At 71.2% G+C, this 23,232-nt stretch overlaps 2 protein-coding genes across 5 annotated transcripts; one reads left to right on the plus strand and one right to left on the minus strand.

Annotated features, from left to right (window-relative positions):
- Positions 1-190: 190 nt before the first annotated feature.
- Positions 191-15,772, plus strand: LOC140002529 (transcription factor COE1-like). 4 transcript variants are annotated; one of them, XM_072037946.1, is made up of 18 exons: positions 196-484; positions 1,035-1,150; positions 4,893-5,049; positions 5,169-5,232; positions 5,300-5,355; positions 5,574-5,647; positions 6,230-6,298; positions 10,162-10,243; positions 11,092-11,209; positions 12,124-12,257; positions 12,324-12,450; positions 12,763-12,851; positions 13,005-13,070; positions 13,339-13,513; positions 13,602-13,784; positions 13,944-14,147; positions 14,246-14,321; positions 14,429-15,772. In XM_072037946.1, exons 1-17 carry the CDS (start codon positions 212-214, stop codon positions 14,314-14,316), a joined length of 2,058 nt encoding a protein of 685 aa, XP_071894047.1. In that variant the 5' UTR covers positions 196-211; the 3' UTR covers positions 14,317-14,321; positions 14,429-15,772. The 4 variants fall into 4 exon arrangements, with proteins under 4 accessions (XP_071894050.1, XP_071894047.1, XP_071894048.1 ...); XM_072037947.1 differs by having other exon boundaries at positions 197-484; positions 12,127-12,257; XM_072037948.1 differs by lacking the exon at positions 196-484 and having other exon boundaries at positions 881-1,150; positions 12,127-12,257.
- A 4,066-nt stretch (positions 15,773-19,838) lies between these two features.
- Positions 19,839-22,886, minus strand: LOC140002366 (uncharacterized). Its single transcript, XM_072036794.1, has 2 exons — positions 21,086-22,886; positions 19,839-20,765 (listed from the first exon to the last, which is right to left on the minus strand). The coding sequence occupies exons 1-2, from the start codon at positions 21,536-21,538 to the stop codon at positions 19,839-19,841; spliced, it is 1,380 nt and encodes a 459-aa protein (XP_071892895.1). The 5' UTR covers positions 21,539-22,886.
- Positions 22,887-23,232: the final 346 nt, after the last annotated feature.

Raw genomic sequence — 23,232 nt, forward strand, 5'->3', positions numbered from 1 at the left:
CCCCCTACCCCCAGCTCCCCCCCGGTCGCCCCCCGGGTCCCCCCCGGCGCCGTCCTCGGCGGCGCTGCCCGCGGAGCCCCTCGGCGGCTCGGGGAGGGGCCGCTCCTCCCCGGAATGATGTCAGCCTGCCCGGCCGCGGCCCCCGCCTCCCCCGGCGGCTCCGGCCCTGCCTCCCCGGGGAGGCGGCGGCGGCGGCGGCGGCGGCGGCGGCATGGCCCGTGCCGGCGGGGCGGGGGGGCCGCGGCGGCGGGTGCTGGTGCTGATGGTGCTGGTGGCGGCGGCGGGGCGCAGGGGTCGAGGAGGAGGAGGAGGAGGAGGAGGAGGAAGGCGGCGGGGCGGGGGGGGCGCCCCCGCCGGGCTCCCGCCGCCCCCGGTTCCCCCCCCCCCCGGCCGCCCGTTGCTGCTGCTGATGCCGCTGCCGCCGCTGCCGTCGCCGCCGCCCCCCCGCACTGCGCCCACCGCCGCCGCCGCCGCCTCCCGGCCGGTAACGAGCCCCCGCCCCGGGTCGCGCCTGCCCCCTCCCGCAGCCCTCCTCCTCCTCCTCCTCCTCCTCCTCCCTCCCTCCCCCTCGCCCCGCATCCCTCCTCCAGCCCCCCCGAGCCTCCCCCCAGCCCTCCCTCCACTCCTCCCCCCAGCCTTCCTCCCTCCCTCCCTCCCCTCCTCTGCCTCTCCCCCCCCCCCCCCCATCCTTCCCTCCACTCCTCCTCCTTTCCCCTCCCCATCCCTCCTCCCCCCCCCCACCTTTCCCCGCCGCCCCCCGCCCCTTTCCCCTCCCGGTCCCCGCACTTGGGCTCCTCCGTCTCCAACTTCTCCGGCCCTGCCTCCGCCCCCCCGACCCCCCCGGTCCCCCCCCCCCCAGGCTCCCCTCTCTGCCGGCCCCCCAGCAGCCTCAGATGCCGCTTCCCCGGCGGCCGGGACGGCGGCGCCCGGCACCTGCCCGGCTCTGAGCGCAGCGCCCCGGAGGAGGTGGTTTTTGGGGAGGGGGTCGCAAGTTGGGGGCGGCCGCTGAGCCCCCTGCCATGTTCTCCGTGCAGGAGGCGCTGCCCCGGGGGGGGCTGCCCATGAAGGAAGAGCCGCTGACGGCCGGGCTGCCCTCGGTGAGGTGGCTGCAGGGCACCGGCATCCTGGACGCCAGCACGGCGGCGCAGAGGTAAGGGGACGGCGGCGCAGAGGGCACCCCAAACAAACACCACGGGCACCCCAAACACCACGGGCACCCCGGGCTCCACGAGCATCCCGGGCTCCGTGGGCATTCCCAGCACCGTGGGTACCCCAAACACCACGGGCATCCCGGGCTCCGTGGGCATCCCAAACACCCTGGGTACCCCAAGCTCCATGAGCATCCCCGGCACCATGAGCATCCCAGGCTCCATGGGCATCCTAAACACCAAGGGCACCCCAAACAACCCCAAACTCCACGGGCACCCCGGGCTCCGTGAGCTCTGTGGGCTCTGTGAGCATCCCGGCTGCCCCCAGCAGCCCGGGTACCACCAGCACCCCGAGCACCCCGTGCGCCACAAGCACCCCGCACCCTACAGGCACACCCTGCACGCTCCGAGCACCCCAGGCACCCAACCCCCTCAGCAGCCCGGGTGCTTTGGGCATCCCTAGTGCCCGCTGGGGACTTTGGGCATCCCAAGTGCCCCCCACACCCTGGGCTCCCCAGGCCTCGCAGGTTATCCAGACCCCTGAGTTCCTTGGGTACCGCGGGGACCCCCAGGGACCTCAGCAGCACCCCAAATCTGTCACCCCACACGTGCCAGGCTGGTCGCCCCGTGCTGGGAGGGCTGGCAGGTCCCGCAGCGGGGCAGGTGCTGCTGCCAGAGCTGCGAGGGGCTCGTGCCGAGCTGCTGCTGCATGTCTTGGGGTGTCTTGGGGTCGGACCCGCACCCTGCGCCCCGGCTGTAGGGCAGGGCTGGCGGCGGTGCCTTCCCCTGCTCCTGGGCAGGGCTGGTGGCATCGGCCGGGCGAGACCCCGCTCACACAGCCTGCACAGCCCCCTGTGCCCTGCCTCACCCTCTGCGTGCCCTGTATGTCCCTGTCCCTGTCCCCTGCCCTCCCTGTCCCCGTCCCCTGCCCTCCCTGTGGGGCTCCCCGTGCTCCACCCCGTCCCCATGGGTGCACAAAGCTCCCCTGCCCTTCCCCAGCCCCACACCCAGAGGGGTCCCGGCAGTGGCAGGGGGACACCTCCACCCCTGTCCCCAGTGCCCCTGCTCCTGCTGTCCCCATGGGCTGGGGGGCTCGGTCCTGGGGTGCCGTGCTTGCGGCGTGCTGCGGCGCTGCCTGGGGGTGCCACGGGGTGCCGGGGGGTGCCGGGGGCCCTGGGACAGCCTGGACGCAGCCCAGTGAGGGTGTGGGCGCTGCCACCCCACTGCCCCTGCCCCGTGTCCCCTCCCAGCCAGGGACACTGGGGCTGGGCTGCGTTGGAAGCCCTGGGGTCTCCCCCGGGACCCCCCCCAGCTGCTGCACTCGCAGACGCTCCAGGGTGCTGGAAAACTGCAGCGATCCTACTGCGCCCCCCCAAAAACCACCCGGCCCCCGCTGCACCCCAGCAGAGGGGCTGCACCGGGGGGGGCTGGCCCAGCCCCGGGAGGTGGGGAGGGGGCTGCAGAGGGGGGTGAGAGCCGGGGCGCAGGGAGGGGCTGGGCATTGTGCACCCAGAAACTTCCCTGTGCCCCGGTGTGGTGGGGGGGCAGGCGGATGACATCCGTCCCCTGCCACCATCCTGCAGCACCTCGCAGCCCCGCTCCCCACGTGCTGCCCGCGAGCAGCCTCGGGCACATCCCGGGGGTGACTTTTAGGGTCGGGGTCCCGGGGACAAGCCCGCGCCCCGTGCCTCGGCTCCCCGGGCTCCCCCCCCAACCCTCCCGCAGCCCGAGCGCGGAGCCGGGGGCTGCGTAATTGCGCGGTGCCCCCTGTTCCTGGAGGATCGGTGAGTGGAAGATGTTGCTTTCCTGTAACAGACATTCGCTGGGCTCATTTGCTAGGAAATGCTCTGATTTCCTTTAATAATTAATGGCAGCCGGGCTCGGCTCTCGGAGCGCCGGGGTCTCGGCAGCGCTGGGAGCAGAGATGCAGCTATTACCCGGCCGGCAGCCCAAGGGCCCCCCCCCCCGCTCCCCCCCGCTGCACTTTAGGGCCAAAAAAGCCTGGGGGAGGCGGAGGGGAATTAAAAGGCCGAGGCTCGCTGCAGCTGCCCTGCTGCTGGGGCCGTGCCACCTCCGCATTAGCCGGGAGCCCCGTGGACGGCAGGGTCCCCGTCCCGGCAGCATCGTGGGGCTTCGTGCACCCAGCTGGGGTCTCCGTGCGCTGGGGGGTCCTGGGCTCAGCACCCATGTTTGGGGATAATGGTCCTGAGCTCGGAGCGTGGCACTGGCAGAGCCCCCGCTCATGGGCACAGAGGGGGTTTGGGGAGCGCCCCCCACACTGCTCGGAGCCTGGGTGCGAGGCGGTGAGGACGCGGGGGTGTGAGTGTGCAAAGAGGTGTGCAAGGAGGTGCCAGCGGTGCACGGGGACAGCGAGTGTGAGCGTGCACACCCGTGTCCAGCCGTGCACGCTGCACTGAGCTCGGGCACCCGAGTGCAAAGCAAGCGCAGGGCACCGGCACCCCAGTGTGTGCCAAGGGGCTCGGAGCCCCCCCGCGGGCACCTGGGTGGGCTGCGCGCCCCCCGGCCTCGGAGCGTCCCGGAGCTTTGGTGAGGGTCTGGGGGACTGGAGGGGGTCTGGGGGCCGTGCCCCCCCCCCGCCGTTCCCGGGCCGGCCATCAGGTGGCGGCCGTGCCCCGGCGCAGCGGGGGGGCCCCGTACCGGGACCGGCTCCGGCAGCGCCCTGGCCCCCACCGAGCCCTGTCCCAGCCCCCCCGGGGGGCTCCGGGGCTGGAGCAGGGCTGGAGGGGTCGAGTCCCTCACGTTTGTGCCCCCCCTCGGTGCTGACCCCTGCCTGCGCCCCGGCTGCCCCACACCGGGGGGGCTGCGGGCGCAGGGGGGTCCTGCCCCACAGCGGGGGTCACGGCGGACTGTGGGGTCCCCGTGGGTCCCCGCTCCCTGCCCTGCTGGGGAGGCTCGGAGGCAGCGTGGGAAGCGGCTCCGGCAGCCCGAGCCCCCCGAGGCTGGTGCTGGGGGGGCCGAGCCCCCCGCCCCCGGCTCGCTCCCGGCCCGATGTGTTTTTAATCGCGGAAGCGGGGAATTTCTTACAGCCCCGTGTTTGTCTTGGCCGAGCCTCACGGCAGGGCCGGGTCCTGCTCCCGCGGCCCCACACGCGGATGTGCGGGGCGGGGGCGGCCCTGACCCCCCCCCCCCAGGGTGCTGACACCGCTGCGGGGACGGGGACCACCCGCCGGGCTGGGGACGGTGCCGGCCGTGTGGGTGGCTGCGTGTGCCGGGGGGACGGGCAGTGCCAGGGCTGCTGCCCATCCGCTGACCCCCCCCGTGCCACCCGTGCCTCGTCACCGTGTGCCACCCGAGCCTTGTCACCCTGTGCCACCGCTGCTTTGTCACCAAGTCCTTGCGGGGACAGCAAGGGGGTCCCGTGAGGCTGGGCTGCTGGTGCCCACGTTCGCCCTGGCTGTGCGCACGTGGTGGGACCCCACTGCGGCACTGGGATCTGGGGGGTCCCCGTGGCTGCCCCCCTCTGTGTTCTCATCGTGGGGGTGAGCTGGGTGGGGGCACGGCCCAGCCGTGGTGCAGGGCTGGGGGCCGGGGTCCTCCCTGCTTCCATCCCCGTAGCATCCCGTGGGTACCGGGGACACCCTCACCACGGGGGCACCACGATGGGCACGTCACGCCGAGTCCCTCCCGGGGAAGGGGCTCCACGGGGGGACGCAGGCGGCCCTGGGGAGGGGGCGCAGGACCCCGGCAGCCGCCCCGCGCTCACCCCCTGCCTCGTCCCCGCAGCGGGGTGGGCCTGGCCCGAGCCCACTTTGAGAAGCAGCCCCCCTCCAACCTGCGGAAATCCAACTTCTTCCACTTCGTGCTGGCCATGTACGACCGGCAGGGCCAGCCCGTGGAGATCGAGCGCACCTCCTTCATCGACTTCGTGGAGAAGGAGCGGGTGAGGCCGGGGGGCACGGGACGGGGGGGGGGTAACACCATGAGGTGAGGGGTCTGGGGCCGCACCCGGGGGACGGTGACACCCCGCGGCCCCCTCCCGACCGTCCTTCCCCTCCCCAGGAGCAGAACGGCGAGAAAACCAACAACGGCATCCACTACCGGCTGCAGCTGCTCTACAGCAACGGTGGGTGCTGGGGGGGGGGGCGGCGTGGGGGCGCGGGCTGGGCTGACCGACCCCTCTCGCCCCACAGGGGTCCGGACCGAGCAGGATCTCTACGTCAGGCTCGTCGACTCCATGTCCAAGCAGGTAACGCTGGGGGGGGGTCCCCGTGGTGTCCCCCCCCGCCCCGTCCCATGAAGCCACCGAGCCCTGCGTGTGCGCAGGGGGGTGTGCAGGGTGGGCACGGCTGCGTGCAGCGTGGGCACAGGGGTGTGCATGGGCACACGCGTGTGTGCGCACCCCCTGGCTGTGGGCACACCGCTGCTCCCGGTGGAGCCCCCACCTCCCGTTTTCCCCCCCCCCAGGCCATCATCTACGAGGGGCAGGACAAGAACCCCGAGATGTGCCGGGTCCTCCTCACCCACGAGATCATGTGCAGGTAGGGGGGCTTGGGGGGGGGTGAAGGGGGGGGGGCTGCCGGCCGCAGCTGCCTGGTGCCAGCGCTTGGTCCCCGGTGCCCCATTAGAGCCGCTCTTGTTTACCACGCTCGCTCGGTGTTTGTGCAAATTAGCACTCCGTGCCAGCACGGCTAATTGAGCTCCAGGAGCCGCGCTAACGATGCTGCGGCCGGGCCCCCTGCTCCCCGTGGGGCTCGGCCCTGCCGTGTCCCCCCTGTCCCCGTGGGAGCCTGCGGGGTGTGGGTGTCCCCGGCGCACGGAGCCCACCCCGTGGCACCCCGCTGCAGAGCCCAAATTCAGAGCCTGGTGGCACAGTGGGACCAGTAAGGGGGGGCTGCAGCAGGGTGGCCCCCTGTGGCACCCCAGTGCCCCCCGTGCCCTGGCACCACGTGGCCGATGTCCCTGTCCCGGGGACCCCTCCAGCCCTGCTCTCCTGGGGGCTTGTGGCTGTCCCTTCCGTGGCTGCCCCCCACTTTTGCTCCCCAGTAAAGGGGTTGGTGATGGGGGGGGGGGTTCTGGGGCTGGGGTCCTGGGGGGTCCCTCACTCTGCTCCTCTCCCCCAGCCGCTGCTGTGACAAGAAGAGCTGCGGGAACCGCAACGAGACGCCCTCGGACCCCGTCATCATCGACAGGTACGGACGGGGCAGCGCCCGGGGGTCCCCGGGGAGCCACAGGGCAGGGAGCCCCTGTGCTGGGGGGGAGGGGGGGGCGGATGTGAGCGCTGCCTCGTTAGCGCTAACGACCTCGGAGCCTCTCCATGCTCCCTGCTCCCTCTTCTCTGCTGTTTGTGCAGCTGGCACTGCGGCACCGGGTCCTGCCCGGGGCCCTGGGGGACAAGGGGGAGCCCCCCCCCCAGCACAGGGCCCCACACAGCGGGGAGAGCCTGGCACGGTGTCCCCAGGCGTGTCCCCACAGGGGGGGGCCTCCTGCTGCGTGGTGGGTGAGCGCTGGCACCCCTGTGTCGTGCCCGGGGTCCCCGTGTGTGCTCCCCATCCCTCGGTGCCGGGGCTGAGCAGGTGTCACCCCCGGGTCCCCATGCAGGGGCTGACACCCCGGGGGCACCCCGACCCCAGGGCAGAGCGGGGAGGGGGTCCCCTGCCCTTAAAGTGGGACGCAAGGGGGCACCGATGGTCAGGAGCCACCTCCAGGTCCCCCCCCCTTGTGGGACTGGGGGCAGCAGTGGGACCCAGGCTCTGAGCTGGGCACGGCACCACGACCCCCCCAGCCAGCCCCACGGGGCCGTGCCCCCTCCTCACCTCACCCCGTGCCCCTTGGTCCCTGGGGGCCACCCGGGATGCGGGGGGGCTCTGGCGGTGCTCTCAGGCCGTGTCCCCGTGTCCCCATCCCTGTCCCCTGCCCTCCGGGTGTGACCCCAGCCCCAGGTGGGTGTCAGGTCCCGGGGTGTGCCCCCCCCCCCAGCAGCATCCAGCTGTGCCTGGCCAGATGTGCACGGCCAGATGTGCAGGGCCAGATGCGCCCCCGCCCTATGGATCAGGAAATCCCCACACAGCCTCGGGACTCCACGGCCAAGACAAACTCCCGGTACCGGCCAGAGGGTCCCCGGGGCCCCGGCCCCCTCCCCCTTCTTCCCCCCACCCCATGGGGACGGGTCCCCCCCGCGCTGACCACCCCCGACCCCTTTGGCCATGGAGACCCCCGGGGACCCCTGCCCGGTGCCGTGCCCGGGGGTCGCGGCTCTGTCCCTGCTCCTGCCCCTACCCCATGACCCGGCCCTATTGGGGACCCCCCCGTCCCCCCCATCCCGTTCCGTGCCCGGGGCCGGCAGGGTCCCGCCCGGCGCCGCCGCCGCCCCCCGGCCCTACCCCCGCGCCCGCTCCCGGCCCGACGCCCGGCCCCACTGGTTTAGAGAGCCAGATAAGTGCCCTATCAACATGTTAATCAAATTACTTAGGAGCTAAAATTGACGCTTTTTTCATTAATTATACAAGATTATTCTAATTGCGAATTCAAATTTATGCGCTCGGAACAGAAGGTGTTCGGCAGCACTGCCGGGAATTTGCATATTAAATGGGGAGCGCGGCGCATCAGGATGCTAATGGATGCGCCGCGCGGTATTTTTAACTCTGCGCCCATCTGCGCCGTGCCGGAGGGGGCCGCCCGCCGCCCCTCTCCCCTCTCGGGCCGGGCCGGGCCGGGGGGGGCTCAGCCCCGAGCCGCCCCTGTCAATCTCCTGGCGGGGGGGGGGGTTGCTTTCCTGGCCCCCCCTCCCCGCGCCTTCCTTCCGCTGATTACCACCTGCGAGGACGCGGCCCCGCGCCCGGGACACGGGGAGGGGGGGGTTGGGGAGGGTTGGGGGGGGTTGTGGGGGGGCGCTTCCAGTGCCCTTCCTGGGAAAAATGTCCCTGAGTTGGCTGGGGACAGGAGTAACCTAGGGGACAGTGTGTGGGGGGGGTGCTCCGGTGGGGATGGACAGGGCCCTCGGGGGTCTGCGTCCCCCTCCCCTCATGCGTCCTGCACCCCCTGACCCTCCCCGGCTTCTCCCCAGCCCCCGGGGAGCCAAGGCGGGGGGGTGCTGGGGTGGGGTGGGGGGGGTGGGATGGGGATGGGGATGGGGATGGGATGGGGATGGGATGGGGATGGGATGGGGATGGGATGGGGATGGGATGGGGATGGGGATGGGGATGGGGATGGGATGGGGATATGGGATGGGGATGGGGATGGGGATGGGATGGGGATGGGGATGGGGATGGGATGGGGATGGGATGGGGATGGGATGGGGATGGGGATATGGGATGGGGATGGGATGGGATGGGGATGGGGATGGGGATGGGGATGGGGATGGGAGATGGGATGGGGATGGGGGTGGGATGGGGATGGGGATGGGGATGGGGTGGGATGGGGATGGGGATGGGATGGGGATGGGGATGGGATGGGGTGGGGATGGGGATATGGGATGGGATGGGATGGGGCTGGGCTGCTGGGGCAGGGTACCAGGGCAGCGTGCTGGGCAGGGTGCTCAGGGGGATGCTGGAGCAGGATGTTGGGGTGCTGTCAGTGTGGGGGTGCTGGGATCAGGCACTGAGACAATGCCGAGGCAGGACGGGGGCAGGATGGCACCCCAGGGTGGTGTGGGGGGGCTGGGGCTGTGCCGTGCTGGAGCAGGGGAGGGGGTGGCACAGGGGGACATGGTGACATGGCACTGCTTGGTGGCCTGGCGCAGCAGGGACCTGGCCTGGAGCAGGGACTGGGGCAGTGACCTGGGGCAGTACCTGGGGGGGGGGACCTGGCACATCCAGGTGGGTGGTGAGCGGGCACAGCACCGCGACCTGGTCAGCACCACAGCTCAGGGGGGGTTTGTGGGGGGGGGGGGGGGTGCGTGGTGTGGCTGTGGTCCCAGGGGATGTGTCAGTGATACTGGGGGACAGGTCTGTGCTGCTAGCTGTGTGCCTGTGTGCCATGGTCCCTGTGCATTCCCCATCCCATATCCCCATCCCATCCCCATCCCCATCCCATCCCATCCCCATCCCCATCCCATCCCATCCCATATCCCCATCCCATATCCCCATCCCATATCCCCATCCCATCCCCATCCCCATCCCATATCCCCATCCCATCCCCATCCCCATCCCATCCCCATCCCATATCCCCATCCCATCCCATCCCATCCCCATCCCCATCCCATCCCCATCCCATCCCCATCCCATCCCCATCCCCATCCCATCCCCATCCCCATCCCATATCCCCATCCCATCCCCATCCCCATCCCATCCCCATCCCCATCCCCATCCCATCCCCATCCCATCCCCATCCCCATCCCATCCCCATCCCCATCCCATCCCCATCCCATCCCATCCCATCCCCATCCCATCCCCATCCCATCCCCATCCCCATCCCCATCCCCATCCCCATCCCCATCCCATCCCCATCCCCATCCCCATCCCATCCCCATCCCCATCCCATCCCCATCCCATCCCATCCCCATTCCATCCCCATCCCATCCCCATCCCCATCCCCATCCCCATCCCATCCCCATCCCATCCCCATCCCCATCCCCATCCCATCCCCATCCCCATCCCATCCCCATCCCCATCCCCATCCCCATCCCCATCCCCATCCCCATCCCATCCCCATCCCCATCCCATCCCCATCCCCATCCCATCCCATCCCCATCCCCATCCCCATCCCCATCCCCATCCCATCCCATCCCATCCCATCCCCATCCCCATCCCAACCCCATCCCATCCCATCCCTGCCCCTAATGTGAGTGCTGCTGCTGCTCATTAATTATTGAGGGACCGATGCTGATTAGGGCCTGAATATTTCATCAGGCCGGGAGGTGCTGGGGGCAGCTCTCCCTGCTGCCCACCCATCTCCCAAAACTGCCCCACTCCCGTGGGTCCTGGGGTGTGCACACACTGCTGCAAGGTGTAGACATGGGGGGGGGTGTGGAGAGCACCCGAGCACGTCTGGCTGGGGACATGGGGACAGCGGGACGCTTGCCCTCACCCCGCTGGCCCCCCGCCTTCCTCCCCAGGTTTTTCCTCAAGTTTTTCCTCAAGTGCAACCAAAACTGCCTGAAGAACGCAGGGAACCCACGGGACATGCGGCGCTTCCAGGTGAGCCCCGGGCCCCCCCCTCCCAGCCCTGCCCCACACATCGGGATCCTCATCTCCTCCTCGGAGGGGCCGAGGGGATTTGGGGGGGTTCGATCCAACGAAGAAGGCGAATCAGATCCTGAATCCCCCCCCCCGACCCCTTCGCAAAGTCTTCCCCAGCGTCCCCCTTCCCACAGCTGGAGTTTCCGTAGCGAAGCGGGGGGGGGTGTAGGGGGGGGGGCTCTGTCCCGTCCCCCACCCAGCACGGGCGCCTTCATTAGGGCCTCTCGTAAAGATATGATAATTGTGACATTTTTACATGATTAACGACCTATCCAATTTGCATAGCGCCAAGCAGCTCCGGGAGAACAGCCAAGTCCACGCCGGAGGGAGGGAGGGGGGAAGGTTGGGGTGGGGGCGCAGGGGGCGGGATGGGGTGTCCCCCGCCGTGGTGGACCCGGGGTGTCCCCTGGGGGTGGCGTGGGACGGGCAGGTCCTGGTGGTGCCGGGGGGGTACTGGGGGCACTGGTTTCTGTGCGGGAACGGCACCCGTGGCGCACACAAGTGCTCACCAGCACGGTCAGGTACCCCCCCGCCCCCCCTTGGCTCCCCACCTCTGTGCACACATGTGGTGCGTGTTGGCACACACATCGGGGGGGGCTGGGGGGCAGGCGTGACAATGGTGGCGTGCCCAGAGGCAGAGGGGACACCAGAGGTGACCGCGGGACCCCTCCGGTGGGCACCGTACCCGTGGCAGGGTGCCCTGCGGGGGTCCCCACGGGGACGGGAACCAGCCCCATGCGCCCCACGGCTGCGCCCCCCCCCTGTGGGGCAGGAGGGGGCGGTGGGGCTGACGGTGGGTCCCGCAGGTGGTCGTGTCGACGACTGTGAACGTGGACGGCCACGTGCTGGCCGTGTCCGACAACATGTTCGTGCACAACAACTCCAAGCACGGGCGGCGAGCGCGGCGCCTCGACCCCTCCGAAGGTGAGCGCACGCGCACGCACACGGGATGTACACGTGTGCACACGCGTGTGCCGTGCTGCTGCCACGTGTGCACAGCCGTGCGCAGCCCCACGCGCACACCCACGGGTGCTTGCACACCCAGAGCCACACACACGTGTGTGTGTTTGTGCAAGGGGTGGCCGGGCACGGGGCAGGGTCCCCAGCTGTCCGCAGGCTGCGGGGTCTGGCACAGCCCCACGGCACCAGGGCAGCCCCCAGCCCCAGGGGATGTGTCCCCGTGCCGGGACCCCCAAGTGGGGGCCGTGCGGTGCCCCCGCTCTGCCCCACGCTGCTCCTGCCGGGTCAGCGGGGCGAGCGGGCACCCTGGGGTGGGCACTGAGCCCGGTATTGGTGCCTCGTCCGTCTGTCCGTCCGTCCAGCACGCAGCCTCTCCATCTCCCCGCCGTCCTTGTGCGTTTTCTGTCTGTCCCTCGGCCCGTCTGTCTGTCCGTCCAGCACGTCCAGGCTGTCCTGCCACCACGCACACGCCGCCCCCCCAGCCACTCCGTGCGCCCCCGCCGTCCGTCTGTCCGTCCGCCCGCTGTCGCCGTGCTCTGCCTGCCCACCCGACACGTCCGCTCCCTCTGTCCGTCCGTCCACCCGCCCGCCCCCCCGTGGCACCGTCCCCGTCACCCCCCCGCCGCCCCCGCCTGTCCCCGCGTCCCGGCAGCGCCAGCCATCCCGTGCTCCCCGCGTGGCGTCTGTCCGTGTCCGTCTGTCCCCGGCCGCGCGCCCCCCCCGCCGCCGCCTGGTTCTCACTCTCTGCCTCTGCTCTCCCTCTCTGCCTTCTCTCCCCCAGCTCGCGCCCCTGGCCCCGACCCCGGCGCCCCCCGCTCCCGCCACGCGCGCGCCCCACACTCACTGCTGCCCTGTCTCTCCCCCCCCCCCGCCCGAAGCAGCCACCCCCTGCATCAAAGCCATCAGCCCCAGCGAGGGCTGGACCACCGGAGGCGCCACCGTCATCGTCATCGGCGACAACTTCTTCGACGGGCTGCAGGTCGTTTTTGGCACCATGCTGGTGTGGAGCGAGGTACGGCACGGGGCGGGGGGGGGCGCGCAGCCGGCCGAGGGCTCAGCCCCCTCCCTGTCCCCGCAGCTCATCACGCCCCACGCCATCCGGGTGCAGACCCCCCCGCGGCACATCCCCGGCGTGGTGGAGGTGACGCTCTCCTACAAGTCCAAGCAGTTCTGCAAGGGCGCCCCGGGGCGCTTCGTCTACACCGGTGAGGGGCCCGCAGCCCGGGGAGGGGGCACGGCCCCCGGGGGTGCCGTGGGGTCCACTGCCAGCCCCAGGGCTCAGCCGGCGCAGGATATGGGGGTGCCAAGGGAAGGGGCTGCGGTGGTTTGCATGGGGGGGGACAGGGGTGATGTGGGGGGGGTCCCTGCAGTGGTTGGAGAGACCCCGGGGTCCCCCTTTCCGCTGTCCCCTGCTCGGCTCCATGCACAGTGCTCCGTGCCTCAGTTTCCCCAGCGGACAGGGCAGGTTTGGGGGCCCGGGGCTGGCCTCACCACTCCCCCCTTCTCTCCTCGGCCAGCGCTGAACGAGCCCACCATCGACTACGGGTTCCAGCGCCTGCAGAAGGTCATCCCCCGGCACCCCGGAGACCCCGAGCGCTTGCCCAAGGTGGGGATGAAGTGGGGCAGCGCTGGGTCCCGGCCCCTTGGGGCTGGGCTCGGGGCATTGCACGGCAGCCTGGGGAGGTGACACTGGCACGGGGACGTGGGGGGGTGCAGGGGGGGCCGGGTTCCACCTGACCCTGTGCCCCTCGCTGCCCAGGAGGTGCTGCTGAAGCGGGCGGCCGACCTGGTGGAGGCTCTGTACGGGATGCCGCACAGCAACCAGGTACCACGGCCCCATCCCACCCCACAGACCCCCCCCTAATCTGGCCGGGCTCAGCTCCTGGCGCTGGAGCAGGGCCGCAGGAGCCGGCCCCACATCTGCTCCGCGTTAGGACTCCCCGGGCGCTGAGTCAGGGCCGCGGGACCCCCCCGGCGCCGCCGCCCCCGAACCTGCGCGGAAGCCGGAGCCGCCCAGGTCCGGCCGCAGGAGCTGCCCCGCTCCCACGGCCCCACCGCAGCCCCGGGTGACGCCGTGCCCGTGCCATCCCCAGGACATCATCCTGAAGCGGGCGGCGGACATCGCCGAGGCGCTGTACAGCGTCCCCCGTGCCCCCGCGCAGCTCTCCTCGCTCGGCAGCCACGGCCCCGGTGCCGTCATGGGCGTCAACTCCTTCGGCAGCCAGCTGGCCGTCAACATCGGTGACTCGGCACAGGGCCCCGAGCAAGGTGGGCTGGGGGCTGTGGGGGTCTGGAGGGGCTGTGGGGGCCGTGGGGGTGGCACCCTGCCTGGTGCCACCTCGGCTCTCGCCCGCAGGCTACTCCCGGAACACGAGCAGCGCCTCGCCGCGCGGCTACGTGCCCAGCTCCACGCCGCAGCAGGGCGGCTACGGCGGCACCTCCGGCATCAACGGCTACGGGGGCAGCGGCATGGCCGGCCTGGGGGTGCCCGGCTCCCCCAGCTTCCTCAACGGCTCCACCGCCAACTCCCCCTACGCCAGTGAGTCCCCACCGGGGGCCGTGCCGCCGGCTCTGCCCTGGCTGCGGGCACCCCCTCCCCAAGCACCATCCCCGTCCCCATCCCTGTCCCTTGCCTTTGGGTCCCCCCTGGGGGAGCTGGCGCAGGGGCTGGGGGTCCTGAGCGCCTTCCCCCCCGCAGTCATGCCCGCCAGCCCCCCCCTCGGCGCCTCCTCCATCACCCTCCCGTCCGGCACCGCCAGCTCCGCGCCCGCCGGGGGCTTCTCCTTCTCCCCCGTCAACATGATCTCGGCGGTGAAGCAGAAAAGCGCCTTCGCCCCCGTGGTGCGGCCGCAGACCTCGCCGCCGCCCGCCTGCTCCAGCACCAGCGGCAGCAGCCTGCAAGGTGAGCCCGGCCGGGAGGGGGCTGCCCCCAGCCCTGTCCCCATCCCCGTCCCTGTCCCTGTCCCCTCTGGGCTCACCCTCTCCGTCCCCACCGCCCAGACCCGGCTTTTGAGGACTCGGACAAGTTCCACACCCCGGCACGGTCGCTCCAGGGACTGGCCTATTCCTAAGCACAGTAGGTGCCTGGTGCTGCATCCACACCTGGTGGGGACCAGACCATGGAGGGCTGGGGTCCTGGTCCCCCCCCCCCCAGCACCGCCGACCCCTCCCCTTCCCTTACAGCCATGCCCAGGCTCCTCGTGCTGCCCGCAGGAGCCGGGACAGCCCCGAGCAGCGGACGGGGACGGGACCGAGCGCAGCCGTGAGCGTGGCGGTGCCGGCCCCTCCGACCCGTGCTCAGGGCTGGGGGGGCTGCAGGGCCAGGACCCCCTGCCCCGGCTGCCCACGGGTCCCGGAGCTCAGCCCCTGCTGCAGCGGGGTGCCCCCAGGGCTGCGGGGTGCCCCTGGCCAGCACGACCAGAAGGGGCCAGCGTGGCCGGATCCTGGTTTTGGCACAGTCCCTTGTGGGGCCAGACAGACCTCGGGGGAGCTCCTGGGATCAAATCAACCCCTCCGAGTTCATCCTCAGAGGCACCCCGAGACCCGTGCAGCAGGACCGGGACCCCCGTGCGGGGGCAGCTCCGGGAAGTGGGGCGGAAGGCTCGGCCCTGCTCCCCCCCCGGCTCGCCCAGCTGCGCGCTTCCAGATGTGCGGCCGCCCACCCGCAGCTCCCGGGCGGCCGCGGCCGGGTCCCTGCCCCTGCGCCCCCACACAGCACCGGGGCCGTGCGGGGGCTCAGCCCAGCCCATCCTGCCCAGCTGGGGGGGCCACGCTGCCCACCCCCAGCCTGAGCACTTTGCCCACCCTGAGCCATCCGAGCCCCTCGGCACGGTTCCCGGCAGCGCCCGGAGGCAGTAGGCACAGGACACAGGGCACGGGACACGGGACACGGGACACAGGACACGGGACATGGGACACAGGACATGGGACACTGCTGCCACCCCGTTACTGCCATCAACACTGGTTTTAGCCAGGTTGGGCCGGGTGGGAGCCCCCCCAGGGCTGGCACTGCCCCCCCTCCCCATTGGGGCTCTGCTGGCACTTCCAGGCAGGGGGGAGCGGACAGAAATTTTGTAAATAAAGGGAAAGAAAAAAAAAAAAAAACACCACTCTCCCCCACACCCCCGTCCCTGCCCCATCCGCACCCCCTCACAGGGTGGCCGTGCCCCCCGTCCCCCTGCCACAGCCGAGGTGACGCCTCCGTGCCCAGCCTGTGCCCCCCGCACCGTCCCCTCCTCCAGAGCTGGGACCTCACCGGCTGTCCCCACCCGTCCCCAGCTGGGGGTCCCAGGGTAGAGCCCCCCCCCGGTGACCCCCAGCCACCAGTGCCGGCCCCTGTCCCCAGCCCAGCCTCGAGGCCAGGGGGCTGGGGACGGGGTCACGCAGCGCTGGGGACGGGGTGGCCGGGATGGGGTGGCCACACTGGGGTCCTGGTGCCCCCCAGGGTGGTGGCACGGGGCGGGCGGTGCAGGCTGGCTCGGAGGGGGGGGCTTTTTGAAACAGAAATAAAAAAGGACTTGCAGAAAGGCAGCGGCTCAGCAGGGTCTGTGGGTGGGGAGGGGGCTGCCCTGCACCAACCCTGGGGCAGGGAGAGCGCATGGGGGTCCTGGGGCCAGGGAGAGAGGGACTGGGACAGGGACTGGGAGGCTCTGGAAGGTGCTGGAGCCTGGTGCCACGGCAGGGCTGGGGGCCGCAGGCTGCCCCTGCCCGGGGGGGGTCCCCTCTCCATGTGGCCGAGCTGCTGCCCCGGTCCTGGCCCCCTGCACCTGGAAGCGCTCAGCCCCAGCCCCGCAGCCCGGAGCACAGCGGGGTGGGCGCGGAGCTTCCTCCCCACGCCGGACCCCCGGGACCCCAAGGAACGCGCCCGCTCCTCCCCACCCTGCAGGGTCAGAGCCCGGGGGACGTGGGGCCAGCCCCCAGCCCTCGCAGCTGCTGCGGGGGGGCCACGGCCGCCCCCGGACCAGGCTCGCCACGGTCCCTGGGAGTGGATGCTGTGGGGTCTGGGGGTGTGGGGCTGTGCCTGCCCCATAACCAGCCCCAGGGGCTCAGCACAGCCAGGGGCTGAGCCAGCATGCGTGGGGGGGCAGCGGGTTGTGCCCCGTCCCCTGTTGCCCCCACAGCCCAAAAGCGGCCTGGGACCACCCTACAGGAGGGAGAGGAGCTGGGTAGGGGGATGTGGGGGGGACATGGGGGGGACAGGGGGGCTTGGGGACCCCCCTGGCCACAAGGAGCAGCAGGGCACGCTCAGGCACCAGACGTGGTTGGGGTTTTCCACCCAGCCCCAAGTGCGAAGGGGGCACATGGGGGGGTCGCAGGGAGGGGGCGCAGAGCGGGCTGCGGGGCCGTGGGGTGAGCGTGTGCGTGGGCTGCATGTGCACAGGGACACGCGGGTGTGGGTGTGCCCCGGGGGAGGTGTGCGGGCACCGACCCCACAAACCCAGCACCACCGCTGCGGGGGGGCTGCGCTCCAGGCTGGGACACAAAACCCCGGCTGCAGCAGTGCTGGGGGGCAACAGCAGCGCCCCCCCCCACACACACACACACGTGCAAGGGGAGGACCCCCGTGCCGCTGTGCCCCCGAGGAGCCCAGGGGGTCTCAGCACCCCCGCAGCGCCTGCCCCACACCCTGACCCTGCACACAAATGGGGGCACAGCCGGCAGTGGGGCACACGCGTGTGCAAAGGGCGGGGGGGGGGCCCTGCTGCCACGCTGGGGGGGGTGCGTGTGTCCACACCTCCTGCTGGCACACCCAGCGGTGTGCACCCACCTGTGTCCGGGGCACCCAGCACCACGGGTGGGTGCGGGCAGCTGGGCAGTGCTCAGGGGGGTGGCAGTGCAAATTTGGGCCCCCCCAGCCCCTCTCAGCCCCCCACACTCTGCAGCACCCACACGGAGCATGGGGGGCACAGGAGGCAGAGGAGCCATGGGGGTGCAGCCGGGGTGGGTGCACAGAGCGCAGCCCCCACTGCCTGCCCCCAGCACCCTGCTCAGGGGGTGGGGGGGGGTCTCAGAGCTGCCTCCATTGCTCCAGCCCGTCTGGGACCCTCTGGGTGGTGGCACCCCCCTGCCGTACAGCCCACTCCCCCCCTTCTGTGGGAAGGGACCCCCACCACCCCCATCACCCCTCGCTCCTTGTGCCGGCCACCTCTGGCACGAGCAGGACCCGGGGGGGGGGGACCGGTGCCCCCTCCCCACCCTGCCCTGGGTGTCCCCAGCCCCCCGTGGGGTTGGGGTGGGGGCCGTGGCCGTGCTGGCAGCGAGGGGGCGTCGCGGTGGGACGGCGCGCACCCACCCCACCGAGCGGCGTGCCGGCAGCCTCCGCCTCGCACAGATGCTGCCAGCATCTGCCTGGGAGGACCATAAATATTTATGGCCCCCGGCGCAGGCAGCAGCTCCCGTGGTGTGCCTGCAGCCCCCCCGGATCCCCCCCCCAAGCTGCCCCCGAGGGCTCCCTGCCCCACGGGGATGGGGCACCCCAGCACCTGCACCCACATCAGGACCAGGGGCCACTGGACTGGGGCCCTTGCAGCCCCCAGACCCCCTGAGCTGCCCCCCCCTCCCCAGGGTCCCCCCAGCACCTCTGGGGTCCCTCAGCCCCCCTGCGTCCCCCCCACATCCTCCCCTTTGTGCAGGGGTCTCCAGCCTGGGGGGTTGGGACAAGGTGTGCAGGGAGGGGACCCCCATCGGGGCGCCCTGGGGACACCCCCAAACCCCCCAGCTCATCCCAGTGGCTGCGGGTGCCAGCTCCCGCCCCCCCAGCCCCGCGGAGCAGCGCAGCCTGCGATGTTTAGATTAGAGGATAATGTGCTGGAAATAATTGCCTTAATCAAGAAAGGTTAATGAGGCTGCCTGTGTGTACAACTGCGGCGGGCGCCGGCGCAGCGCGGGGCTCGCGGGAGCGCTCAGCGAGCGGCAGCGCGGCACCGCCGGCACCGGGAGTGGGCCCAGGGCCACCTCGTCCCTGTCCCCAAATGGGGACACGCCACGCATGACCCACAGCGGGTCTGGGTGCACAGGACCCATCGCCTGCATGGGGTCCCCACCCACAGCCCGGGTGCCCCCAGGTGGCCGTCACCTGCTGGGGGATGTGGGGAGGGTCTGGGGGGACCCTGGGGTGCCCACCCTGCTGCTGGCAGTTGTCACTTTGGGGACATCGCAGGGGCTGCCGGGGCTGGTGCTTGAGGCAGAGGAGAGAGCACCGTGCCTGTGGCTGGGAGGGGACGGGAGTGGAGCCATGGGGACCCCCGGGACCCCCTGTGCAGGGGCCAGCCTCGCTGGCAGGGGTCCTGCACCCCCTGGGGTCCCCCAGCACCTCCCCAGCTCCTGAGCACCCGGTGCCACCAGCACCCTGCCCAGATTTCTCCTTGGCTATGGCACCCGGGGGCCAGGCCCCAGGGAGCAGCACTCGGGGACCAGTGTCCCCAGCACCCCAGCTCGTGGGGGTGACCGCAGGGAGGGGGCTCGGCGGGGACCCGCGGTGCTGGAGGGGGGCGCAGCACGGCCGTGCCGCCAGCCCCGCTGCGCATTTGGTGGGAAACAGAGACATCTGCAGGCCTGCGCCCTGCTCGCACGCTGCGGTGGTGCCGCACGGCTGCACGCTCCCCGGGGCTCGTGGCACACTCGCAGCAGGGCCCTGCACACACGCCTGGCTCGCACAAGCCTTTATTAGTGCCCCACACTCACACCCCACCTGCACAAGCAGCACACCAACGCCGCACACAGCCGAGCCCTGCACACACACCCCACTGGCACAAGCAGCAGGACCCACGCACCCTCCTTGCACGAGCACCACGCTCACCTCGATGCCCACACGGCCCTGGTGCAGGAGCGAGGTGTTCACATCAGTGCCCTGCACACCCATCCCGCTTGCACGAGCACCGTGCTCACATCCACGTCCCCTCACCCTGCACCTTCTCCTTGCACCCCCTGCCTCACACCCAGCCCACGCCCCCTGCTCCTGCCCCTCTCCACCGGCTGTGGGAGCGCGCACGGCTTCGCGCCCCGGCACCCTCAGCTGGCTCCTGCAGGGGACCCAAAGGTGCCCTGGGGGGCAAGCCCGGGGGGGACATGCCCAGAGCAGACTGGGGGCAGCCACCCCACAAAAAACATCCCCCCCCCATGGCACTCCCACCCCCCCGGTGCACCCCGCTCCCCTGCGGCCGGTGGCCCCGGAGGGCCCCAGCACCTGGCTGCGGTTGCGGCGCTGCGCCGGGGAGACGCTGACATTTCCAGCAAGCGGGACGCGTCGGGAGCTCTCAGCCGCTCCTCGCGGCTCATTAAAAGCCAGACGAGCTGCAGCAGTAATTGCTTTAATTTATTTGCTTACGGCTGGGGCAGAGGGGAGAGGCATGTGGCACTCGCTGCCTTTATGGGAACCATATGGAACCCATTTATCACCATTTGCTGCAGCGGGGCAGGGGGAGGCAGCGGCTCCTGTTAACGCGCTGCTAACGGTGAACTTTTCTCATCATCTCCTGCTGCAGGAGAGGCGGGGGCACAGCACCGGGGGCCTGGGCAGGGGCCTGCAGGGCACAGCACCCACAGGACACAGCACCCACCTCCCCTTCCCCACACACGGCCCCTCCTGGCAGCGTTACAGCAGCACCCAGTGCCCGCATCCCAGCCCCCACAGAACAGGGTAGGGGGCACGCAGGGTGCTCGGGGAGGGACCGCAGTGCGGTGACGCTGGAGCACCCCCAGGGGACAGCCCCCTCCTGCAGCCTCGAGCTGTGCAGCTGGGAGCACCCAAGGGTGGGATCCGATCGGGTCTCACCCCTTGACCCCCCAGCAATGGATCCAGACGGTGTGCTGGGAGAGGAGGAGAGGGGGTGAGGTGGGACCTGTGGCGTCCCAGGGACGTGGCCGTGCCGTGGTGTTCCTGGGGACGTCCCAGTGCTGGCTCTGGGAGCAGAACCTCAGCACCCTGCGGTCCTCCCACCCCCAGTACCGCTGCCCCACATCCCTCCGGGCTCTGCCAGTGCCCGGTCACCTCCCAGCCACTGTCCCCAGCACGTGGCAGGACACCGGGGACACTCGCTGGTGAGGCCAAGAGGCTGCAGCACGAGGCACGAAGCCCCCTGGAAGGCGCAAGCAGGAGGCGGACTCGTGGCAGTGCCGGGGCTGTATTGAGCCACGGGACCCTCACCACAGCAGGGCCAGGGCCTGGGCAGCCAGAAGCAGCAGCAGCTGCGTGCCGCAGAGGAGGATGAGGGTGGGTGGGAAGAGCGCGGTGAGGAAGGCAGCCAGGGCCAGCAGCAGCCCGTTGAGGAAGACGTCGGCGACGGGCAGCATGGCGCGCAGCAGGGCGAGCAGGGCGGGCAGCACGTGGTCGTGCAGCACGAACACGGGCAGGAGCAGGAGGAAGAGGAGGAGGAAGGCGGCGTGCAGCAGGAGGTCGCAGAAGGCCACGGTGACGGCGAGGGACAGGAACCTGTGCAGCGTCTGCGAGCAGCACTGCAGGGCGCACCGCACGCTGCCGGGGCCACCCCGCGCACAGCCCGCTGCCACGCGCTGCCTCTGCCTGGGGGGAGACCAGAGGGGGCTCAGTCCCTTCCCACAGCTGCCCCCCACCCGGCTCGGCACCCCAGGGCTGTGGGAAGGGGACATGTGCTGCCCTGTCCCCGTCCCAGCCAGGATGCCCAGCAATGCCCGGTCACCCCACCAAGCCCCCGGTGCTGCGTGCGCACAAACCCTGCCCTTCCCCGAGCACCAGCACAGCCCGGGGAGGGTGCGCTCCCCCAGGGCCACGCTGAGCGTAGGGGACAGGGGACCTTTGGGACACCCCCCGGGGACATCAGCCTGGTGCAGAGCCCGAGGTGGGGCCAGGCAGCCCCCACACACCTCCGGTGCAGGCCCGCCATCAGCAGGGCAGCGTCCCACAGGCACCGTGCGCGCTCCTGCTGCCAGCCCCGGTGCTGCCGGTCCTGTGAGGTCACAAAGGCCACGTGCAGCTGGGGACAGGGGGACAGCAACGGTGTCCTGCAGGGACCGCAGCTGGGAGATCCAGCTTCCCCCCTGACACCCCAAAAAAGCCTCCCTGGAGGTGTTAATGGCAGCTACACGACCCCCCCATAACACAACGTGACCACAGGGGTGGGACGGGGTCCTTGCCATGAGCAGAGATGGGCTGGGACATGGGGACAGGGCTGGGACATGGGGACAGGGCCGGGACATGGGGACAGGGCCAGCCCCCCCAGGCACACGCAGGCAGAGCCACCTCTGTCCCTGCACGCACCCAACCCTGGGCTGCACGAGCCCCGAGCACCCGCCAGGCGCTGCCCCCTCCTTGGGCATGGGACGGCCCAAAAGAGCCGGGCACCACGAGCCCCGTGGGGCAGACCCAAAGTGGAACCGCAGGGGACTGGTGGCCAGGGCGAGGGGACACCCGGTGCTGGCCGTGGCCACGCAGACACCCTGGCACGGACACCCCGGGACACAGAGCCCCTCTGGGACACGGACCCCATGGATACGCTCCCCCTTGCACAAGGCCACCCCGGGACAACCCCCTGGACTCGGACCCCCTGGACACGTTCCCCTCGCACAAGCCCACCCCGGGACACCCAACCCGAACCCCCCCGGGACACATGGCGCCCCCGGACACAGCCAGCACGCGGGGCCTGGTGCCACGTCTCGGCTTTATTGGCAGGTGTTGCGGGCACAGCAGCAGGGCCGTGTGCGGGCGCGGTGGTGCGGCGCTGCGCGGGCGGTGGCGGCCGGGGCTCCCATCAGCGGCGGCTCCGCGGGCGCCCGGGGACGGCGGGGACGGCTCAGTAGCGGCGGCTGCGTCTCCCGCGGCGGCGGCGGCGGCTCCTCACGTAGCGGCGACGCCGGCTCCTCCCGTAGCGGCGGCGCCGGGGGCTCCCGTAGCGGCGGCGGCTGCGGCGACGCCGGCTCCTGCTGCGGGTCCTGCTGCGCCGGTAGCTGGCCATGCTGGGCTGGGGGCGCGGCTGCGGGACGCTGGCCCTGCTGTGCCGGTGGCTGGCGCTCTGCGCACCCGCGCCCCTTTTATAGGGGCCCGCGGGCGAGGCCCTTTGTGACGGGGCACGCGTGCCACTGAGGGGGGACCCCGGCGGGGCTGGGGAGGGGCAGGGGGGTGCAGGGAGAGTCACAGAACCCCAGACGCCCAAAATTCCAGGGTCCCAGAGCCGTCCCAGTTGGAGGAGCCCTCCAAGGTCACCCAGCCCAACCTCTGACCCAACACCACCCAGCCCTGCACTGCCCCACAGCACCGAGCTCTGCATCCAAACGTCTCTTAAATACCCCCAGGGGTGGTGACTCCACCACTCCCCGGGCAGCCCATCCCAATGCCAAACACTTGGGGTTGGAGCGGGTGGGGGCCTGGGCTCTCCTGCGCCCCAGCTCCTGCTGCCAGGCACCGAGCCCCACCAGGCGCCCGCCTTTCCCCAGTGTGGTGCTGGTGGTGCCCCACGTGCAGCCTGCTCGTGGCTGCGCTCCTGGGGCTGCTCCTCAGTAGGTGCTGGTATCAGGACGATGCCCAGCCCTGCAGCAGCGAGGATGCGCACAGCACGGGGAAGGAGAAGGGCCACAGCACGAGGCCTGTCCGTGTGTCACCCCCGTCGCTGTCCCCATGTCTGCTGGGAATGGTGACCCACGGCCAGCCCCTCGCGCTCTGGCCACCTCCCTGCTCGGTGGCTGGCACGTGGTGGCAGGGCTGCCCCCAGGTGTAGCACAGCCCAGTGTCCCTGTTTAGTGCCCCCAGACCCGCCAGGGGGTGTCAGGGTGTCCTGGTTTCAGCTAGGATAGAGTTAATTCTTCTCCTAGTAGCTGGTATGGTGCTGTGTTTGGGATTTAGGATGAGAATAATATTGATATCACACTGATGGTTTAATTGTTGCAGAGCAGTGCTTACACCGAGCCAGGGACATCTCAGCTCGCTCTGTCCTGCCAGCGGGCAGGCTGGGGGTGCAGCAGGAGCTGGGAGGGGACAGACCCAGGACAGCTGACCCAAACTGCCCGAAGTTTGACTA

This window comes from Anas platyrhynchos, chromosome 4 (genome assembly GCF_047663525.1).
Source record: "Anas platyrhynchos isolate ZD024472 breed Pekin duck chromosome 4, IASCAAS_PekinDuck_T2T, whole genome shotgun sequence".
Lineage (NCBI taxonomy): Eukaryota > Metazoa > Chordata > Aves > Anseriformes > Anatidae > Anas > Anas platyrhynchos.